Raw genomic sequence first — 24,753 nt, 5'->3', positions numbered from 1 at the left:
GGCCCCTGATCCAGACAGTATCATAAGCTGATGTTAGGTCAATGAAAGTGGCTCCAGATTTAAGTTTCTTCTGGAAGCTTGCTTCAATTTGAGTTGTCAGATATTGAGGGTATTTGCTATTATTATTAGCTTTGCTCCTTTTTTCCAAATTTTCCCAAAATATTTTTATGTCTGAAAATCATTTCCTGTTCTGCTATTTAGATCCCCAAAAAGGACCAACTTTTCCTTTTTCATTGTGTCAGTTGCTTTCTCTAAAATCCTCAAAAAATTCCTCCACTTCTACCTTAGTAGAACCTTCTGTGGGACCATAGGCACAAATAAGTCTCATTGTCCAGTTCCCCATTCTGATATTTGCCCACATCAGTCTACTTGAGACTGACTGCCATTCAAGAAAAAGATTAGCCTTGTATTTAGTGTTGAATACTATGGCTACTCCTTTTCCTTGATTGTCAATGCTTGAATATAACATTTTGTATTTATTGATCAGAAAGATCTCACCAGTTTTTGTCTTTTTTTTCAGTCACCCCTATTATGTCGATCTGGTATTTATCTAATTCCTCAGCTAGCTCCATTTCTTTGTCATTCAGGCTTCTTATGTTGATAGTACCAATCTTGAGCTCTAGTGATGTTGAGTTGGGGTGTGTTTTAAGATTTGTTGGTAAATATCTTGAAGGTGAATATCAAAAACTTAATGACGAGGACTGATTGTATGTGATAATCTTTACATATGGAATTAGTTTATTTATTTATTTTTTTTTTAAGTTAACAGAAAACACAAGAAAATAAGTAAATATTTATTTAAAGCCAATTATTTATTCACTTATTTGTGCCACATTTATTCCATTAAGCCTTATAATGAACTCAAACAAGCATGCAAATCTAAATAGTTGACTGTTAATACTACATGGATCAAGCATGGTGCACAAAGCTATGCAGTATAGTAAGTGGAAACTTCATTTATCAAAGGAAATCAACTGACTAACCTTGAAAAGGTGCAGGGACACTGGTATTATACCTACATGTGTTCAAGTTGACTAAATTTTACTCTTCTAAAAGCTCTTTGTATCTATAAGCACACTTGCTACTCTATCTGCTATTAAAGTAGCCATTAACTCACTGCTTCAATTCTTAATCTTGAACTTTGTGCTCTAATATGTGTGAGTGAGTGAGTGAGTGTGTGTGTGTAAATTACATAAAGACAGTATAATAATCACTAGAACTGATAAAGGTAACTGTGTTAATCAATGTTATGAGTCTAATTGGAAAATGAGTGTGCTGCTCGTAGACCATACTATTTATAAACCACCGGATTATGATCCTACCAATTCATAAAATAAAACATTAAAAAGTTTACTTAAAAATGCCACATGTGTGCCTGCTGAAATAGTTAAAAAAAACTCAAACCGTTTAGTTCAACTTTTATGAAGTTGATTATAATAAAATAAAGGGAAATACTGTTTTTATTAGGTTAATTTCATTCAATCTGTCTGATCAATATGATTTTTATAAAAAATTGGAGATACAATTTATTATGAATTCATAACTGATTAGTGCATTTTAATAATTAATCATGCTAGTGTTTACCTGCTCTCACAAGGATTTAAAGCAGATTCTCGTGTCTTTTCAATGATGAAGAAAGCTTCTGCAAACCTTTTAACTCTCTGCAAATGTCTCTCTTTAGACAAATGCTGTCTAATTTTCTCCCTGCCGACCACAATCTCTAAAAATTGATGCCATATGAGAATAAGAGCACCACAGAGCTGAGCAATATCACTGTTTGCATTCATCAAAAAATCTTCTTCTGTCTCCATATCCTATAAAAATTAACTTTATTGTAACTATGTGCCAAATTTTTAAATTTTTTTTTCAAAAATGTTCTAATACAATGATTTCAAAAACTGAATATGTTCCTATCATCTAACTGTAAATGAAATGAAAAATTTTAGTATAATATTACACATGATCCCTGCTAATGAGGTAAACACAATCCTGGCAATGTTGTGTTGAGAAAAATCCATGTCTTCTCAGAGAGAAGAGAAGAAAGAATTTTAATAAAACATAATATCGATCAAACCCCAAGACTTCCAAAAGGTATGCAAAAGAAATAATTGTATGAAGACAAATGCATATAAGAACCAAAAATTCTATATCCCTTTGTCAAGCAATTTAAAAAAAATGTCCTTTTTTTTAATATTTATTCTGGAACACAATATCCCAAAAGGACCAAAATCCTCTTAAAATATAGCCTAGATTTTAGATTCATGTCCATTTTATCAGATGCCATAATAGTTTAATACATATTGAAACAACAACAATTTTAATAACTTTCTTTATTAATATTCTGCTTAATGGATGACTTAACATCTTCTGAACAGAAGGCAACTAACTATATGTTACATTCAAATAAGTTCTCTCACACACACACACACACAAACAAACTTAGGTTGCAAACCTATAGGACATCAGCATTATCTATGGGCTAAGGATTAAGATAATCCAGGAATCCTGTAGTAGATCTAATATACTACTTTTTAAGCCACTTCTGGTTTCTAAAATAAGCAGGGTAGGTAATCTACACATGATGAAAATATCACCACCAGACATTCTCTTCATAAATGTCTATACCATTGTGATTCAAATCAAAAAGCCAACGTATTGGAAAGTAGTCACACTATCCATTCAGCCAACCATTAAATATTAAAGAATGCATTGACAAATTCATAGTCTCAGGTGCTGCTGAAAGTGCAAGACAACACACTGGTAATTACTTTGTTAAATAATTTTAAATCAGTTCTGTCCCTCCCCAAAATTGTAAACCTAGAGAATGATTTCAAGATGGGTAGAATATAAGTTAGAAATTCTGGAAACTGCTCTAGAGACTAAACATGAATTTTTTAAATTCATCTTATACCTTCAATAAGCAAGATGGTGTCACACCAAGCAATGATTTTCATCTAAAGAATTTCACAAATATCCATGCCACAGAGGTATTTGAATGGGAAGCATATAGGTTTGGGAAAGGAAGCAATATTCACTTGGCCAACCAGACTGGTAAATGTTAATTACAATTTTTTTTTTTCAGTCCGATATGATTTGTCACATTTCAGACCAATACATACTGTAATATCTTCTTTTTTTTTAAGACTAGGAAAGTGACAGAAGATTTAAAATTATATTTGTAATTATAAAAGTCTGATTGTTGAATATTGTTAGAATAGGCTTGTGAATTTTTACTTTGCGTAAAATCAAGATAGTTTAATGAGGTCAGCTTTCAAGTTGATAATGGTTTCTTGAGACAATATTAAATTATTTAAAAAAAAAAGAAATTTTTTCTTTGTCAATTAAGGAGTGACAGAACAGTGGTAGAAAATATTCCGGAGCAATGCAATACACATTGATACTTGAGGTAGAAAATAAGCAATTTGAAAACTAGATGTGGAATGGCAGCTGGAGCAGATGGTATTCAACCAGAAATGCTGAGAGGTATAAAACTATTACAGGGAGCTACACTTCAGAAGGCCTGATCAGAAGGTCAAATTCTGGATAAATGGAATGTTCCCATCTACAATATAAAAAGGGGAAATAAAACTAAATCTGAGAATTGAGAAGGAATTTCCCTACTGATTGTTCCAGGTTAGATTTATGCAAACATACTTGGAAAGAAGTGACAAAAAATATAGAAGAGAAAATTGGGAAAGAACAAAAGGATCGACAAATCTGGAAAAGGAATATGACAAGGGATTAAGAGAAAAGATGTTCAAAATGCTACATTTATATCAGGTATATGGAATATTATACAGAGCAATACAAAGTTCTACATTTAAATCTGCGGTAGAAATGAAGTACAAGAAGATGGTTTGATGTAAAATAAAGAGTAAATTAAAGGTGCACAATCTCCACTCTTAGGAATTATCCATATTAATTACATTATGAAAGAAAGTTGCATTAAACTTGATATCAAAATTAAAGATATCCACAACTGAACACTCATTTTATTTTTCATTTTAGAAATTATGGACTTACAACCAGTTATAAATAACTATTTTAATCTCCCGACGTTTCGACCTTCATATTAAGGTCATCATCTGGAGTATATACAAGGACAAGCTGAGTTACATTTCACACAGTATGCTAAAGAAATAATGATTTGATCAACAGTTATTTTACTGGAATGACCTCTAGTGAAAATTTATATAAAAAAAATCCAGATAAAATTAAAAATTAATTATTTAGAAACTACATCGAAGCCAAATTCTATTTAAGATAACATAAGAGAAACATTATTTTATATAGGTACTTTTCTTACAGTAATAATGATGTCCTATTTTTAGCATGACAATTCTTATATTAGATTTAAGATTCTGTATTATCTACAGTCCTGTTTATAGTTAACTCTTAGACAGAAAGGTTCCGTGGGTAGAATATGTGCCTTGCTTGGGATTTTTAGACCATCATTATTGTTCAGATTGGGGTGGTTGATAAGAATCTACAGACTTCTTTAAATTTGCATTCATACAATGTTTTGGTGTGATGTAAACAACTGGTGCTTTTCCAGTCAATTCTATGTCAAGTGTTCAGGGCATGATCAGAAAGGCCAGCTTCACCGCAGTTATTATATTTAATATGTTTTTTTATGTTCCTTTTGTCTGATAGGAATTGTGCATCCTGTTTCCCCTATATAAGGTAGATTACAGTTGCAATAAATATGGTATACTCCAGGATGGGCCAGTGAAGGGAGTGGGTCACTCACTCCAGAGACAATAGATCTTCTTATTGTGCTATCTTCTATCGAAGGTCAGCGACCATCTTGGCGAACAAACTGCGCTCTTGTGCTAATCTGAGCAGTTGTGCACTGCTCTTTCCTGTCCACGTCTTGATGTTGTCAAACCATGATATTCTTTTTCTTCCTCTAGTTCCTTTGCCACCAATTCTTCCTATCAAAATAGTTTGTAGAAGTTGATATTAGCTGTTTCTCATGATGTGGCCAAGATATGATGTTTTTCGTTTCTTGATTATTTGTACAAGATGTTTAGCTTTGCCAATGGATTTTAAGACATCTTCATTGGTAATTTTTTCTGTCCATGATATCTTTAGCATTCTTCTGTATAGCCACATCTCAAAGGCTTTGATTTTCTTGATGGTTGTCGCCTTCAATGTCCATGTTTCAACTCCATAGAGCAGAATAGACCACATGTAGCATTTCAGCATTCGGCATCTGACTTCCATGTTTAGGTCTTTATTGCAGAATAGTGTTCTCATTTTCATGAAGGACTGCCGTGCAACTTCAATCCTTGTCTTTATATCTATTTCTGGATCCCACCGTTCATTAAGCCAGCAACCAAGATATTTATATCTTGACACTTGATCAATATTTTTCCCATTGAGTGTCAGTTTCATTGATGAGGTTGGATGTTTGCTGATGATCATGTATTTTGTCTTGTTGATGTTTATATTTATTCCCATTCTTTGGCTTTCTATATATACTCTGTCAATGAGTTTTTGGAGATCCATAATATTATCTGCAATTAGCACGGTGTCATCTGCATATCGAAGGTTGTTAACAATCTTTCCATTTATTGCGATTCCCTCTGAACATTCTTCCAATGCTTTTTTAAAGATTACCTCTGCATATATGTTGAACAGGAGTAGTGAGAGCACACATCCTTGTCTCACTCCTCTTTTGATGTTAATATCACTGGTGGTAATGTTGTCTAATTGAACGGTAGCTGACTGATTCCAATACAGATTTGTTATTAGTCTTATGTCTTGTTCGTCTAGCCTTATTTGTTGAAGGACTTCTATTAAGTTAGTGTGTCTGACTTTGTCGAATGCTTTTTCAAAATCTATGAAACACATAAAGACAGATTTCTGTTTTTCTATGCATTTTTGTATCAATATTTGGGTACAGAAAAGGGCCTCTCTAGTACCAAAACCATTCCGAAAGCCGAATTGTGTTTCACTTAGAGTTTCTTCACTTTTTCTATAAATACGATTCTGAATTACTTTCAAAAATATTTTTAATGTTTGGCTCATTAGATAATAAGTCGGAAGTCACCACAGGAATTCGCTTTGGGTTTCTTTGGGACAGTGATAAATGTAGATTTGAGCCAATCTGATGGAAATTCATCACTTTCATATATTTTATTAAATAGTTTTTCAAGAAGTTTGATGTTATCTGGTTCTATTAATTTTAAAAATTCTGTTTGCACACCATCTGGCCCACTGGCTTTTCCTGTTTTACTTGTTCGTATAGCATTCTCTATTTCGCATTTCATGATTGCTGGTCCTTGAATGTTATCTTTTATATTTATAGGCTTCTGTCTAGTATCATTGAAAAGTTCTGTTACATATTTTATCCAAATCTGTGCTTTATTCTCTTCTTCTAGAACTATTTTTCCATTTTCGTCTCTTAGAGACACTATTTGCTTTTTCCTCAGTTTTCAATCTGTATAAGAAAATCAACGAAATTTCGTTGATTTTCTTATACAGATTGAAATTATCATGTTTCTTCTGAAGCAGTTCAATTTCAGTACATAAATTTTTCATTCAATATTCCTTGGCTTCTTTTATTTTTTTCTTGATGATGTTATGTGTTTCTGTATACCTGGCAAGGTCTTTGTTTTTGTACATTCTTCTTGTATCAATAAGAGAAAGAATCTCATCTGTCATCCATTCCTGTTGTTTTATATTATTAACATAACCTACTTCTTCAATACTTGTTGTTACGATGGCATTCTTTAAGCTATTCCAAAGAGATTCCACACTTTTATTTTCTTCTATGTTAATCTGTTGTAATCACAGGTTAAGCTGTGTCTTGGCACTTTTATTTATGTTCGGGTCTTTCAGTTTTTCTACATCAATTTTCTTTTTCTTCTTTTGTGATTTTTTAGCTGATTTTAATCTAAGACGTACTTCTGCAACTATGGGATTGTGGTCTGATGAGATATCTGCTCCAGGATAAGTCTTTGCACTCTTTATACTACTGTGGAATCTTTTATTTATCAGTATATAATCAATTTGATTTCTGACAATGTTATGTTGGTTATCTTGAGGCGATTTCCAAGTGTGCGGTCTTCTGGGTGGAAGTTTAAACCAGGTATTTGCTATTGTTAGATCTTCTTCCTGACAGAACTGGACTAGGCGATCTCCTCTGTTGTTTCTGGTGCCTAAGCCATGTTCACCAACAATTTCTCCATCACCCCCTCTTCCCACTTTTGCATCGAAGTCACCCATCACCATGTTTATATCATGTTTCTTTGTTAGGTTTTTAATCTCTTTTAGGTGTTCATAAAACTCTTCAACATCTTCACTTTTGTCAGATGTGGGTGCATAAGCTTGGATGATATTTATGTTAACGGGGTTTCCCTTAAGTTGTAACAGCATTATCCTTTCAGAAAATGGAATCCAATTTATTACTGATTTATTGATATCTTCATCTACTATTACAGCTACACCATGTCGATGTTTGTTCTCATCGTTCCCAGAGTAATACATTGTCGTATTATCTTGTTGACACTTTCCAGATCCTGGCCATCTTATCTCGCAAATTCCCAAAATCCGGATGCCCAGCCTCTTCATTTCTCTTGTGGCATTTCTTAATTTGCCAGCTTCATACAGAGTTCTGACATTCCAAGTTGCAATTTTAAAAGTGGACACCATTTTGAGCCCGGAGATTCTTCGCACCCCTGTCCCATTTAAGGGACGCTGGGAACTTGGGGCCAATTGTAAGGGTTTGCTCGCCATGGTGGTTGTTCTGGAGATAAGGTAGAGCAGTAGTTTCTCCGTTTGCTTTCTGCTCTGCAGTATTACAGACGTACACAATATAATCATATTGCCATCTGCAAATCTCTGATCACAAGCTTTTCCGTCATCATTTGGCTTCAACTTTGTGTCAGTACTGACAATGCTGCTTCCCAATGTCAGGGGCAGTAACCCCAGCAGGTGCTTATTTAATGGCAGCACTACTCGCCATGTCACCGAGTTGTCATTGGGCTTTGTGAGGTTTTAAGTGAAACAGAGTTGCCACTTCTGCTCCCCCACGCCCTGATAGCTCAGTCGCTGTTGGTCCACGGCTGCTTATTCGCCAGATTGCTCTGCTTATAATCGCAGCTAGCCTCCATATCTGAAGGCTGTTCCCCGATCCGCCACCTGGGGACACACCCTGTAGTAGTCAGCTCTGCCCCGGGACAATAGATCTAATATTTTCAAAACACAATGAAGACCACAGAGTGATGATTTCATATGAAAGAAGAGGTCAGCAATCTGTTTAAGCAAGCATGCTTACATTAGGCATCGAGAGTCTGGTAAGCTCATCTCCTTCCCCATGCAACAATGTTTACACAGTTACACCCACACGAGTAATTTGGTATTATAGCAGTGCCAAATGGGACAGCCTCTGAGACTACTATGCTTCATTTCCATGGTTGGACTATTGTTTGCAGTCTTCCAATCCAAACATATGCACCGAACATATCACCAAAGCAATTCTCACTGGACTGAAAACATACATTCCCCACACTTCTCTGAACTGCTGTCTCCTATCCAAACCCTGGTTCTCCAAAAGATATGCCAAGGCTGTACAAATGAAAAATCAGGCATACCACAACTGGCTCAAATTAAGAACACCATCCTCCTTCAGTGCCTATACTAAAGCCAAAACAGATGCAAAAAAAAATTATCAATGATTCCAAAACAGAATTTGAATGGGCAAAAAGCAGGAAACTTGCAGCATGTCCTAGCGGCAGCCATGCCTTTTGGTCTTTGCCAAGCAAATGGTCGCAACTTTTGCCCTACACTACTCCCACCCCTATCATACCCAGATGTCTCAATTGCAACATCACCCACAGAAAAAGCTAATCTCCTAGCTTCACACTTTGCCTCCAATGCACACCTAACTGACAATGGCAAATGCCCCCCAGTCATTCCAACTGCCCAACATACAATGCCCCCGGTGGAAATTGGCCTATATTCAACCCATTCCTAAAAAAGGTGACAAATTGCTGCCATCTAACTACCACCCTATCTCACTCACCTCAATCCTATCTAAAGTGATGGAGAAAACCATCAATTCTCAACTCCTACTCTACCTTGAAGGTACCCAGCTAGTACGCAACCACCAGTATGAATTCCGTCGATGCTGATCAACAGGTGACCTGCTTTCATATATATTACCCATCTCTGGATATATGCTAAAGAAAAATTTGACAAATCCCAAGTAGTTGCACTTGATATCTCTAAAGCCTTTTACTGGGTCTGTCACAAAGGTTTACTAAGCAAACTTCCATCATTTGGACTGTCTCAGGACTTCTGCAGATGGAATGCCATGGGGGGGGGGTGGGGGGGGGGGGGGGTGGGGGGGGGGGGGGGTGGGGGGGGGGGGGGGTGGGGGGGGGGGGGGGTGGGGGGGGGGGGGGGTGGGGGGGGGGGGGGGTGGGGGGGGGGGGGGGTGGGGGGGGGGGGGGGTGGGGGGGGGGGGGGGTGGGGGGGGGGGGGGGTGGGGGGGGGGGGGGGTGGGGGGGGGGGGGGGTGGGGGGGGGGGGGGGTGGGGGGGGGGGGGGGTGGGGGGGGGGGGGGGTGGGGGGGGGGGGGGGTGGGGGGGGGGGGGGGTGGGGGGGGGGGGGGGTGGGGGGGGGGGGGGGTGGGGGGGGGGGGGGGTGGGGGGGGGGGGGGGTGGGGGGGGGGGGGGGTGGGGGGGGGGGGGGGTGGGGGGGGGGGGGGGTGGGGGGGGGGGGGGGTGGGGGGGGGGGGGGGTGGGGGGGGGGGGGGGTGGGGGGGGGGGGGGGTGGGGGGGGGGGGGGGTGGGGGGGGGGGGGGGTGGGGGGGGACTCAAATCTTAGGGCATTACTGATGTGTTATAAAACTAATAATAATGTTAAAAAACTAAATTTTTCAAATAATTCCCCCACATTACTTTACCCCACTTTCCCAAACCCGCTTCATTTAACAGCTTAACAGCAGATGTATGCATATCGTCAGGATAAGGACAACATCCAAAAAAGGTATGTCCGAATTTTCCTCCTACATTATTCTTCATATATTAGTTTTATAACACATCAGTAATGGCCTAAGATTTGAGTAAAAAGCCAATGACATTGTAAAAAAGGGGCACTCCTAAACGAAAGTAGGTTATATATTAGCCATAAAAATAATAAAACAATGAAACTTTTTCCAATCATTTTAGGTCTCCATATATATATATTCCTTATATGTATATATAAGGAAATAAATAAAATATTCCCATTTCTGAAAGTATATATAACATTCCTCCTCCTCCAGCTTTTTTTTTTTAGTGCTTAGGAATTTCAAATAAAAGAGGTGAAAAGTTCACTTTAAGGATGAAATAAGAAAGGATGAGAGAACAGATAGTCAATTATAAATGAAAACAAAAGTAACAGTATGCATATATAAAATTTAATCATGCTTTTATTTAACTATATGAAACGAATATGGAAAGAATTTGTGATAAACATCACCCTTTTTTTTTTTTTTTTTTTTTTTTTTTTTTTGGAGTACCATGCAAGTGTTCCTAAAGCATTATGTTCTGGAAATTTAGAAGTGATTATCATCAGGGTGTGTTTACCACTTTTTATCCTTCACATCAGAATGTCAGCATTTTGCAATTTACATTGCAATTATTATTATTACGGGCAACTCCAGGGAGTCCTTAGACTCATCGAGGGAGGCCCCAAATCATATTCATCACAACTATTCGACATTCATACAGTATCATACCTCGCCTTAAACTCATTCACTGCCACAGCATCCACCACAGACTCTGGCAGCCCATACCACTCGTTCACCACTCTAAAAGTAAAGAACCCAGCCTCTAACACCCTTACTAACCACACTTTTGCCCAGTTTCCATGGATGTCCCCTAGTCCTCCCACAACCAGCCCTGTTCTCAAAAATATCGTCTAAATTAATTTTATAGAAACCCTTAAGTAATTTAAATGTATCAATCAGATCTCCCCTCCTCCACCTATCAACCAATTTTTGCAACCCACAAATCCTCAACTTGTTCTCATAAGGTTCATTCCACAGACCTGCTATCATCTTGGTCACTCGTCTTTGGATCCTCTCAACCTCCTCCCCATCAAGAAGAAACCTAGGTGAGGTGACCAAATCTGGGCACAGTAGTCAAGATTGAGTCTTATCAAGGCTCGATACAGAGGAACAATAACCTGCTTGTCTCTGCTTGTCAGCGTATTCTTCAGCACCCAAATGATTTGATGAAGTGATTTGGCCACTTTTGCAATGAGCCCCCTAAACTTCAACTCCATATCCACCAACACTCCTAAATCTCGTGCCTCATCAATTTCCTGGAGTACAGTTCCACCAATGTAGTAAACTGCCGCTAATCTTTTCACCCCAAAATGCATAACCTTACATTTTGCCACATTAAATTGACATCCATTCTCCTTAGCCCAGACCTCCAATCTATCCAAATCATCTTGCAAAGTTTTGACATCATCTGCATTCACTATTGCCCTACCCAACTTTGCATCATCCGCAAACAAATGAACTGTTCCTCTCAGATCCTTTCCTATATCATTAATGAACAAATTAAACAGCAGTGGTCCAAGAACAGATCCTTGTGGCACACCACTAGTCACAGGACGTCTTGTGAACTCTACTCCTGAATAAACCACTCTCTGATATCTCTCCGTCAACCACCCTCCTATCCATCTCACCAACCCTATATCCATCCTCATATGCTGCAATTTACTGATTAGAATTCCATGTGGTATCCTGTCAAAGGCCTTAGCAAGGTCCAGTAGAATCACTGTAAACCCATTACCCTTATCCAGTTCAACCGTTACTGTGTTATAATACATGAGCAAGTTACTGAGGCATGACCTACCTTTCACAAAACCATGCTGTCCCTGATACAGTATCCCATTTTCATCTATCCAATCTTGTATTTTCCTCTCGACTATTTTCTCCAAAAACCTGATAATGATTCCTGTTATGCTGATTGGCAGGTAATTTTCAACAGCAGCCTTGGAACCACCTTTATGCAGCGGAACTATTTTCCCCTCTTTCCACCCCCTTGGGACTGACCCAGACCCGAGGCTCAAATTAAACAAAATGGTCAAGGACACTGACAATTCTTTAGCCACTTCACATATAACACGAGCTGGTATACCATCCAATCCCAGAGATATATTGACATTGAGGTTCTGTAATAGACTAGGTACCTCTACTTCATTCATCACAATTCCAGTATAAGCTGTTGGTTCTTCCATTCCTGCAATGTCACCACCTGGATGATATACTCTTGCAAAGTGCTCGCTAAGTAATTCCACTATATTGACTGATTCGGTTACCTCCCTACCCTCAGCATTTTTTAAAATCATTCTGCCATGAGCATTTTTCCTTTTACTTGCAACATATTGAAAAAAAAAACTGTTCGGGATTCTCTTTAGTCTGCATGGCCAATTTTCTTTCGTAATCCGCTTTTGCTTTTCTTACCACCCTTGTTACCATCCTGGTCTCAGCTTTATACTGTTCCTGTGCCTGCTGGTCACCTTTCTCCTTAAATTCCCTCCACAATTGATTCTTTTTTTGCAGCTCAAGCTTAATAGTGTTATTCATCCATTTAACCCCTATTTGATTTGTTATTCGGACTCTTGGTATACAGTCAATCATTACCTCATGCAAACACTTCTTAACCACCTCCCATGCACTATCAACATCCAGCCCTTGCAGTTTTACATGCCATGGCACTGAGCCAAGCACACTCCTAAGCTTCTCATACTTACCAGCCCAGTAATTCCACATGTACGCTGTCTTAATTGTAAATTCCACTCCTTTAGCCACCTCCCAAGTCATGACCTTATGGTCAATCTCACCAATTGGTGGCAACATGGTCATGTTCGTTACAGCCACATTTTCAGTTGCAATTATTAGGTCAAGCACTCTCTGCCCCCCCCCCCCCCCCCGGTATTTTCCACTACATGCTGTCACAGATAGTTGTCCCTTAATAATCGCATAAAATCCAATTCCTTCCTCCCATGTGCCCTCTCCTGTTTCCAGTCAATGTTACCATAATTGAAATCACCCATAATAATTACCCTCCTTCCACTCATTTCTTCTATTTGCCTATGCATACTATTCCCACCATTTATTCCATCACCTGGTCTATAGCAGCACCCAATTGTATATTTTGATCTGCTAGATTCTATCTCACACCAAACAGCCTCAAATGTGCTCTTTTCTCTATCCTACAGGTTAACTTCAATACTCCTTGGCTGCAACTCATCAGCTATCATCAATAACATTCCTCCCCACTTTTTATTCTCCCTGTCACAACGTGTCACTGTTTGGTGCAGATTTTGGGCTGGAGGCATCATCGGTCCATTCTTCTTCGAAAATGCGGCTGGTAATGCAATAACAGTTAATGGTGCTCGCTATCGCAACATCATAATCCAGTTTTTTGTGCCTAAATTGCAAGATATGGATGTGGACGACATGTGGTTTCAACAAGACGGTGCCACATGCCATACAGCAGGAGAAACAATTCAATTACTGCATGAGTCATTTCCTGGTCGTGTAATTTCCCGTTTTGATAATCAGAATTAGCCGCCCAGATCATGTGACTTAACGTCGTTGGACTTTTTTCTTTTGGGTTTTTTGAAGTCTAAGGTTTATGCCAACAAGCCCACGACCACCCACGCCTTGAAGGAGGAAATTGATCGCTGTATCAACGAAATTCAGCCACATTTATGCAAAACAGTCACGGAAAATTTCAACAAAAGAGTGCATATGTGCCAGCAAAGCCGTGGAGGCCATTTACCCGATATGCTATTCCATGCATAACCCTATACTGTATATTTTATGAATCAATAAGCAATTACAATTTTAATTAAAAACCGGTGTTTTCTATCAAAATTACTTCTTGCGTGAATTTTGGGACACCCTTTATAAATCCTTTAGCCCATTGAACTCACTCCACACATCCACAAATTCCACACCACTCTCCATGCATAACCCACACATAAAGTCATTGGCAATTATGGCCCTCCTTCTAAACACTTCACTGTCATACCGCAGAAAAATACTCACCATCCTAACTCTCTCACTCTTCTCTTTTGCTACTTCAAGTAATTCCCTCACATCCTCTATCATTTCCATTTTGTCTTCTTTCAAATCATTTGTTCCTGCCACAATTATCATATCTTTCACCCTCTTTTTGCACTCGAATAGATTTGCTGATGTCCTTTATGTTCGCAACTGGCTAGTACGATTTCGTCAGACTCTCAACTATCACACCTCTTAATAGCGAATCCCCATACACCACTCGCTCCTTCATTTTATTGACGTTTACGAACATTCTATTATTTTTCGTAATAGACTTTCGGCGTTTATTAGTCAGTATGTTCAGCACACATTTTTCCATACGCTCCAGTTGCCTTTTTGCTCTGTGTATCGCTCCGCTCAACCTTGCAATTTCACTACTCGCATTTATCTCACCATTTTCATTATCAATCAAATCATCCATTCGTTCTGTATTTCTACCTTCATTTACACTTTCAATGATGCTCTCACACCTAACTGGCACTACGTCGCAATTCCCTATCACACTGCCATTTTTTTCATTCTGACTATCGTTAATGATATCACTCTTGCCACCCAAAACACACTTGAGATCCTCATTCTCCTTACACTTTCTGCACATTAACTCCACTATCACCATCTAACCAGACTCCCACCGCTCTTCGCAAAGCATACATCTCACAGACAGCACATTGCATAAACTCTTTTACATCAAAACTCTTAAACAAACATGGTGACCTGGCCACCATTATTATTATTATTTTTTTTTTTTTAATCGGTGCCATATGTACACTATCTTATCTTAAAAATAATAATTAAAATAACACAGAAAACACACAAAAATAGCACAGACACACCAAGAAACAAAAAGCAAACAATACTACGTAAAATTCTAGTAAAATTGCCAACGATAACACAAAATACTACTAATCTTTTCAGGAGCTCTCGACAAGCCGACGATCATATCACTGCGACACCAATTATATTAATAATAATTCACTGTCTGATAGACATATTGTTTCCTTTTGCAAGAAAAGATATTTCTGAATTAGTTTTAAATGCTGATTTCAAATATGACTAAAATTTTTCTATCACATACCATTATAGAGAAAAACAATAGATCCTATATGAGCTATTGTTGCCTATTGTGATGCAATCACATTCTGGTTTTATTGCATCAACCGTGTTTAGTTAACAAGAGATTATGAAATGCATATGTAAGATGATGCAACACATTACATTATTCCACATTAGCCTATACAGTCCATTCTGTGCATGAGTCTCGGATATAGCTTGTGTAGCATTCTCTGTGTAACAGAAAAATGCCTTGTGTGTCAATTTTCCTAATTTGTTTTGCTATGTGTTGGCAGGGAACTCATCTCGAAGAAGAAGCAGAGACCATTTACAAAGTTAATTAAGGAAGCCTATGAACATTATTTTGATTGTAAAGTAAGTGATCAAGATAAAAGCTGGGCTCCACATGTATGTTGTGTGGTTAATCTGTGAAACTGGCTGAAAGGAACCACACACACACACGCACACACACACACACAGCTTGGAAAGAAGTTATCAGACACCCCATGGACAAGGTGCATCATGCCATGTTATATGAGTCATATGTTTCTAGCCAGTATAAACTGGAAGAATACGATGCTCCCAAGTCAATGCAACTATGTCTGGGTGAAATGGCTGCAAGAAGGGAACTGATAGTTTGGAAGAGTCATTGTGATAGGATGCCATGTTGCAGGTCTATTAGTTCGGCAAATTATTGAGAAACTGGGCCATCCGAGGTAAACATTCAGTGTTACCAAACAACTGAGATGGAAGTGCAGGGAGTCAACTGCAAGTGCTACCCACAGTGTATGATCCACCACATTCAACAAACATGACCATAGGGTGATAAGAATAATAATATGTAAAAATCATCATTCATCAGCCGACAACACGTTAAATGCAGAGTTCCAGGCATCGATTGGAATATGAATCTGCACAACAGAGGTTTCCATGGTAGGACTGCAATATGCAAGCCACACATTATCCGAACCAACATGCAGCACCATCTTCAGTGGTGCAAAGAGTGTGTACAGTGGGAATGGAAGCTTAGAAAGCTATGTTATGGAGTGAAGAATCATACCATACTTTCTATTGAGTCAGTGGACAGGTGTGGGAGATGCCTGGTAAACATCTGATCCCAGTGATGGTGTGGTCCTGTTTTTCCTGGTTTGGCCTAGAACTTCTGTTTCTGGTGCCACGAACAGTGAACCCGAAGAAGTATCTGAACATTCTGGACAAATGCTTCCAACTTTGTGGCATTTCTATGGAAGTGACCATTCTCTTTCAGCAAGAGAATACACTGTGTCATAAGGGTGCTGCTGTAACTGCATGCTTTGTGAACATGAACGTCATCACACTTGCCTGACCTCCAGAGCCCTGATCTCAACCTTACTGTGGGATGAACTGGAGCATAGTGATGTCAAAAGGATGCCTATCCCCATAACAGTCAGCACCTCATTACATGCCTACAAGAAGAATGATCCAAAATTTCCACTGATCGATATCATATGCTTGTGGAAAATATGCCCTGTAGGATTGCTGCAGTCATCGTAGCGAAAGGAGATAATACATCTTATTAAGGTGGGTACCATGGCTGTTTATTCCTCACACTATGGTGTCCACTGATTTCTTTCCAAGCACTGTATATGATCACATTATGAAACAAAGTGGCATTAAACCTGACATCAGAATTGGAGATATCAAACATAGCTCTTTGTTTATGAAGATGGTGATTTACTCCTGAGTAAATTCAGTACAGGTTTCCAGGATTCTTTAACAAAATTGAGTAATATGTGTAACAAATTTGGCATGAAAAATCAGCAATAAGAAGACCAAAACTATGTAAATAGGTAGGAACACAGAAAACTTCAACTGCATTCTTGACGGAGAACCTATTAAAGAAGCAAGCAACAGAGTAATCAAATCTAGCATGGCAAGGAGTCTGTTGAATAATTTCATAGAATAAAGGAGAATTAACCATAATATGAAACTAGTATATAAGGAAGTGTTCAAAAAATTTAATTTAGGATCTGAGAGACAGGTTAGAAAGAAAACAGATGATCAATGACTACAGTTATAAGAACTGAGAAAAATTAGGAGAGTGAACAAATGGTATCTATAATCAGAATCATAGTAAAGATATTAGGAAGGAACTTGATATTGTTGACATTCAAGAATGTAGTATGAGCCGTGCTAATCTAGTGTGTTATGTTCACTTAAACAGAATAGCAGAGGAAAGGTTAACAAAACAGGTATTTGATGTCAAGATAGCACAAAAAAGACCAAGATCTAGGTGGATTGATGCATTCAGAAGTGTGAAGGCAGAAATATAAGACAAATGATAGACTAATTTGGATAAAAAATTTTGACATTTTTTTTTTTTTTTTTAAATTTATGAACATCCCACACATGAAAGGTCACAAAACCTATATAACACCATGGCACCCTGTGTGGGCAAGTGATTATGGAGACAGATGAAGCCTATTGATATGTTTCTTAAAGAGTAGGAGTTTGTACTTGGTGGGAAAAACAGTAGGGCGGAGATTGTTCCAAAGAATAGAGGTGGATGGAATGAAAGAAGATAAATTAGTTCTGTATCTTTGCAGCTGGACAGTGTATAGATGTTGGCCAGTGGCTGCTCTAGTTCTTACATGGTTAGAAGAAAATGGGGGAATGGTAGCAGCTAGTTCAGAGGAGCAATGTCCATGAATATACCTATAGAAAAGGCACAGTGCAGAAACAGAGCACTTATGAAAAAGTAACTTAGTCTATGAGGGGGGGAGGATCATATATTAAGCAGACTGCCCTCTTCTGAATATCATCAAAAATGCTTAGATCTTGGTTGCTCCACTCCAAAATGTGAGAATAATGCTTGAAGGTTGGTTGGCTCTGAAACTTATAAAGTGTCAGGAGTTGAGAAGAAAAGAAGTAATGTTTAGAACAAGAAAGAACTCCAAGCTTTTTAGAGGATAAGAGGCTATGTATGTAATATGTTTGTGCCAGGATAAGACAGTCAACCCAAGAAGAGAAAGCTAATCTTGAAAGGAAACAAACATTATCAGAAGTAAGAGGGGATGATGAAGGATATTTCGTGTGGGTAATAAGACACGTTTGAGTTTTTGGGATTGAAATAATTTACTAAGTTGTCTTCATCCTATTTGAGGATGTTGAGGAGGTCAGTGTTTAAGTCATTGGTTATGGAAGATCTTGAAGCATCTAACATTAGAGTACTACAGGGTTTCTCGGATACAGAAGGGGAATGAAGAGTACTGTTGTCAGAGAGAGAGAAGGTCGGTCACTGACATAAAGGAGAAAGAGACTGGACAAGAGCACTGAACCTTGGGGCAGTGCTCTCACCAAGAAGGACAGTAGAGTGATTGTCAGAAAGATGACTTGTGGGAAGAGGGGAAGAAGGATAACATTACAAAAAAAAAAAAAAAAAAAGTGGGTAACCAGTACTATGCAACAGGGTTTCTTCTCAGGACAGAACTGATCACTTTATTTGTTAATGATGCTTCATATGGGGATATTCAACACAAAGCTGGGTAGTCATAAAGAGATAATGTCTAGTCTCTTTAGAAATGTTTAAATACTTAGCTTGGACAGAATAAATGAGGTTAATGTTTTGCTGTTAATAAGCACAAGTATGAGTGTAAGGCAGCATGTCGCTACTATGCTCCAGAAGGTGAATGAGATCTCGGGTGAGGGGGGACTACTCCCAGACACTAAAATAAAATAGCAAAGATAACTGAAGATAAAGTTAAGATATAGTCATCTGCTTTCTATTGTTATGATGAGGAAACTTGGAAAAGTGTTCAGAGATGAACTAAATCAATATGGTTGACTTATTTCATTACAGCAAACCTGTAGGGACAAAATAGTTATAATGGAAGGCATGTTATAGTCAATTTCCTATACTGCAGCATCAAACTACAGGGATTAGCATGGACTTTTCAGTCACTTATTGTAACAAGAAAATTTACTATAGTGGTATGTTTGATACAATGAAACTGACTGTATCAAGACTGAATCGTTGCAATTTACAATTCCTTAATGTCTGCCAGTAACCATAATTTAGTAGACAGGCAGAGAAGAGGTAATATGAGACTTTCAAGTTGGTAAGGGCATCAATTAGTAGATTAATTAGAGGGGATTAAACATACAGTGAAAAGAGAGAGAGAAAGAGAAGAATAAAAGGTCACCCCTGCAAGCTGTATAAATGAGTGCCATGAAAAAGGGAGCGAAGAGTAGATATTTTATGTGGCAAATAGTATGCAGTGCCTGTGTAGTGTGAATGAGTAAGATACAGATAGAACTGACAGATATACTGCTGGTTAGATCTATTGGATATATAATAATATGTTAACAATTTAAATATTTTATATCCGATTTGTGCAAAAGTTAGTAAAATAGTTCAAAGGATTACTTAGATGTTGAAAAACACACTAACAAGTAAAAAGGAGAAAATTATCACCCCTCTTTATAAGGCTATGATTTGGCTGAGTTTGTTGGGGATCAGGAGATAGTGAAGAGAACCCAGAGACGAGTAAACAAGCTGGTGACAGGTCTGTGGAGTGTTTCCTATGAGGATAAATTGAAGGCATGAGGTTGCACTCTAGATGATATGCAGAAAAGAGGGGACATGATATAAACTTTTAAGTTACTAAAGGGATTCTGTGAGATTGACAAAAAATTTTTTTTCAATACATGAGAGAGAGAGAATTAATGAAGTTATGTGTGGATAACTTTTGCTCATATTTTGCTTGGAGAGTGGATTAGTGAATTAGTGGAATGGATTGCCAGAAGCAGTTGTTAATGCCCTGACAGTGAATGAATTTAAGGCGAGGTAAAATAGATATTATGTGTATGAAGGTTACTGTGAGTCTCCAATAGCAGGTCTTCTAACTTCATGGAGATGACAGATAACAGATTAATTTGAAGAAAATTTGATAGGAAGTTAGTAATGATGTAAATTTTCCTGAGGATACATGTCAGGAATTTGATTATTATGAATAATTTGGTATGATGAGATGACTTATCAATGCCAATTCCATATTTTGGCCAGATAAAACATGTGAAGTGCAATTCAACAATTCTGTCTTATCACAGTGAAAGAATACATGACCACTTTTACAAGAAAGCTGTACTGATGAAAAGACACAACAGAATGCTTAACTAGAATATATATACTTATACTCATTGTACTCATGGTATCAGTGATCACATGTGCTATTACTTTGGTGAAGAATGTTTTTCTGCTTGATTACAAAGTAAATTATACTCTTGTTTTTATTCTTTAGTCAAGCTTAAGCAAAAAAAGTCTGGATATGAAGTATCTTCAGGATTAGGCTACTTGTATTTGTGAAAAAAGTTGTATATAGATGTGCATCCAAAAGGAAGTGTGCTGAGCATTATGGTATACAGAGGCAACTGATGTGTGTGTGTGTATATATATACATATATATACACACATATAAATTCGAAATTCCACGTACAAACTTTGAGGGGAGGTAGAGAACATCAAAATCAACCATATTCACATAGGAAAGCATGACAGGAAATGCCACCAGAAGGTACTAACAGGGACACAAAGATACAGAAATAACACAAGGCAGTAAGTAGTGCAAAAAACTTTATTAGGCGTAGCTGAACAGTTCAATAGTAGTTGGATACATAATATGGTTTCACATCAGGTGCTCAAAGTTATGACCATCAGCAGTGATGCATGCCTGACACCGACGACGCATTGATTGCCGTACATTTTTGAAAATACCTGGAGTTTCCCAGATATTAGCAGCGGCAATGGCAATTCTTGCCATGAGGTCCATGTCAGAGGCAACAAGAGTTTCATACACCATAGCTTTACAGGTCCCCCACAGAAAGAAATCAATGCTCGATAAATCAGGTGAGCGTGGGAGCCATGCGACAGGTCCACCACGCCCAATCCATTGAGCCCCAAAGGACCTATCCAATACTGACACACAGAAATGCCAAAATGGGCTGAAGCCCTATCATGTTGGAACCACATCTGCCAACGCACAGGCATTGGAACATTGTTCAGTAAATCTGGCAGAACTTCTTCCAGAAAGGTCCGATATCTCTGGGAGTCTAGTCGGGGTGGTAACAGGTATGGGTCGACTAAACAGTCAGCGACGATACCTACCCATACATTAATGGCGAAGCATTGTTGTTGTGCAGCATGTGATCACACAGCGTGTAGGTTCTCATGGGCCCACACATGAGCATTGTGGTGATTGAAAACCCCTTCACGAGTAAATGAAGTTTCATCCATAAACAAAACACAAGTTGGAAAATCCGGATCTATGTCACTTTTCTGCAAAAACCACCGTGCGAATTCCACACATAGAGGATAATCTTCGGCCATCAGTAACTGGACCCGTTGCAGATGAAATGGATGTAGGGACTCAGAGTGTAAAACACGCAATACACTGGATTGAGATACTCCTATAGCAGAGGCAACAGCAAGTGTGCTTGTCTCTGGATTATTGTCCATCGCATGCAACATCCCACCTCTTCCATGGTGGGATTTCGTGTCGATCGTGGTTGCCTACTATCATGCCTGCGATCTCTGAATGATCCATAATCACACAAATTCTGATGCAAATGCGCAAACATTTGGTGATGTGGTACATATCTGTTTGGGTACCTTTCGCGATACATTCGTACAGCAGCTCGTCCATCACCTCAGCTAACCCGTAAACAAGGTGCATGTCTGCCATCTCAGCGTTCATAAAACGATGCATGTTCTTCATACGCCGTCAATAGCTTGAATGAGGAAGCCCCAACTGCTCGCCTGGAGTGCTGGCGAACAGCGCCACCTATCACTTTTGGGCAGCATTTCCGGTCATGCTTTCCTATGTGAATACAGTTGATTTTGATATTGTCTACCTCCCCTGAAAGTTTGTACGTGGAATTTTGAACCACCCTGTATATATAGGCTGTTGACCTCAAAAGTAAAACCTATCATTAAAACACTTCATGTGCAAACCTGGTTTGCTTAAAGTTGTGTAAAGGATTAAAAGAATATAACTTCTTAACTAATTAAACATAATATGGATTTTACTTAACATTATTCTTTTGCCCCAGTATCAAGGTCATCTTCAGTATGACTTTCAAATTAAACAACTAGCATAGAAACCAGTAGTTTCAACAAAGAAAATGAATGAGCTACAACATATAACTTCTAAATAGATTTAAGGTTATAATAAAGTAATCATCTCTGAAAATGCTTATAAAAAAAAAAGTTGTGAAACCTTTCTGTACCTTTTTCTGTTTTAAACAGAAAAGGAAAAAAATTGATTACTATTCTACTTTGTGAGTGAGCATTTCATGTTTTTTGGACTTTTTAATATCTTTCAAATTCTTTGCTCACCTCTCTTATGAATGTAGATGGATTTGATTATTGAAACAGATGAAAAATAAAAATATACACGATAGCAGTTTTTATTTACAAGGATTTTGCAATTCAGTTTCATGATAGCATCAGCCTTCATCTAATTTACCTAATTAAAAATGTACATCTCTTTCAAGACAAAGGATGTTTGAAAAATGAAAACAACTTCATGAACGTTTTTGATAAATCTCTAGAAGCAATATATAGACAATGCTATTTCAGCCAGAAAACCTATCATATTTGATTTTTAAGGACATACAGTTACCTGAACATAGATAACATCACTGGGTAGCAAAGTTGCCAGATAATTTGACAAATGCATAAATGTATGTCTGTGGTAATGCAAGGGACATATCTATGATGAAAAACCAACAAGAATGAAATGTGGTAATGTGATTATTTTAGAATTACTGGAATAATCTTCTAAATCTGTTAATGGTTTCAAGGAGAGGTATGATAGATACTGTGTTGATAGTTTGAGTCTCCCACGATGAGTCTTAAGACTCCAAGTACATGCCAGTGCAATAATAATAATAAAAATCAGAAGACTCAAGAGAATCCTGATCAATGAAGCAGTGACTGTTTATTAAGGGAAAAAATATGAAACTACCACCATGTTAGAATAATAATTAAGACAAAATAAATTTAATTACTTGACATTTTGACCTTCACATTAAGATCATCATCTATAGCAAACTATAACTAAATTAGCCAATCACTTAAAGTGTGTGTGCATGCACATGCATCAACAGTTAGATAACCAGACTTCATTAGCTTTAAAATGCCTAAAGTTCCATTATTTTTAGGTGGCTGAAGAGCATTAGAATCTTTTTATCAGTCAGTTCTGATAAAAATGCTGGCAGTATTTTTAGGTTGTGATGGCCTATAGTCTTAGTCTATTGGGTATGGGCATGTGCTATATAGTGGGTTTGAGAATATTCCATTTGGTTTCTACAGTCCTGGATTGGAAACTGTTGATGATCTATTTATTAGTCCTCACTTATTTTAATCGTCACCCAGATTACTTCAATCACTTATATTAAAACTGTTATTTGGCACTTTGATCGAATTGTGTGCCTGAAATTAATTCAACTGGATGTTATCAATCTAATGCAGGCTGTCCATATTCTAGAGATTCTTAAGCCATTATTATTATAGAAGTTGGGCAGCTAACTAAAGCTTCACAAGCTTTAGCAGATGCCTCCATAATTATTTTAATATTGAACACTCTGTTTTCCTAATAGTTCATCATAGTGGCTTCTTAAAGAAGCCTCTATAATTTCTACATCCTATAAACAATGAAAGAAAGAAAAGAGATTTTTCATGTGTAGCAAACTATCTTTACTCCCATTAATTTTTATTAAGTGCACTTATCTTTTAAGTTTGAAATTGTAAGATAATAATACAATAGCAGCCATTACACTATTCAAATTATTTTGAAAACTAGAGAACTGCTTCAGAGAACACATTCCAATGGTTTAAAAATGATAATAAATGGATAAGCAGAAAAAAAAAATCAGGTAAACTACTGATTTTAAAATTAATGAAACATACCTTAGCAGTGAATACTTCATCTCTGGCTGCTACAACAGTATCATTCTTTATGTGCTTGTAACACTCCTAAAAAAAATAAAACATTTTAGCATAAAAATAAAATAATGCTGACCGAGATGCAACCAATTTATATGCATAGAAAGCATTCAGACAGCACGACACACACACAGTATATCAGACCACTATATGCATTTGTGGAGTGAAAGTTGAAGCATATAAATCTACACAAAGTTTAAAATTTCTTTCCCACATAAATGCAAGAGCAGCAATATACCTTTTGTTGGCATGGTTGACCACATATCCAATCTCCAACCAACAATCCTGTTGGTTCAAATCCCACTGTGGACATGGAAGTTTGTCTTTAGGTGGGGGAGGAATTTTATTACCAAGTGTGAGACCATTGCTCACTTACTGGAGGCTTGAAAAACTTCCATGTTTGGTTTCTAGAGAGGGGTTACTGAAATTACTTGAAATATATATAATATATAAAAAAAATAAAAAATTCACAAAATAAAAACACTAGCTCACTGACAATACTAATGAACTATAGGTTTATAACCTTTCATGAGCAGGAGTCACAAAGAAACAGGTAACACTTGCATAATAAGGTAGTGAAATTGCTATAAAATCTCATATAGTGCAAAACCGTGTTATAAGTGACTAAGAACCAGTACAAA

At 37.7% G+C, this 24,753-nt stretch overlaps 1 protein-coding gene across 1 annotated transcript in view; it reads right to left on the bottom strand.

The window, feature by feature from the left end:
* The window catches only part of LOC150095249 (protein FAM135A), a 455,287-nt gene that overhangs the window by 204,917 nt on the left and 225,617 nt on the right, over window positions 1-24,753 (bottom strand). The window contains exons 10-11 of the mRNA XM_090409881.1: window positions 24,077-24,142; window positions 1,585-1,814 (exon numbers count right to left, since the gene is read on the bottom strand). Coding sequence (XP_090266007.1) covers window positions 1,585-1,814; window positions 24,077-24,142 — 296 coding nt within the window. The remainder of the gene's footprint in view (window positions 1-1,584; window positions 1,815-24,076; window positions 24,143-24,753) is intronic.

The sequence above is a fragment of the Typopeltis vanoorti genome, chromosome 20 (assembly GCF_054136105.1).
Source record: "Typopeltis vanoorti isolate ZY-2024b chromosome 20, IOZ_Tvanoo_1.0, whole genome shotgun sequence".
NCBI lineage: Eukaryota > Metazoa > Arthropoda > Arachnida > Uropygi > Thelyphonidae > Typopeltis > Typopeltis vanoorti.
The sequence above is the reverse complement of the archived record's forward strand: the minus strand, read 5'-3'. Positions and strand labels throughout refer to the sequence as shown.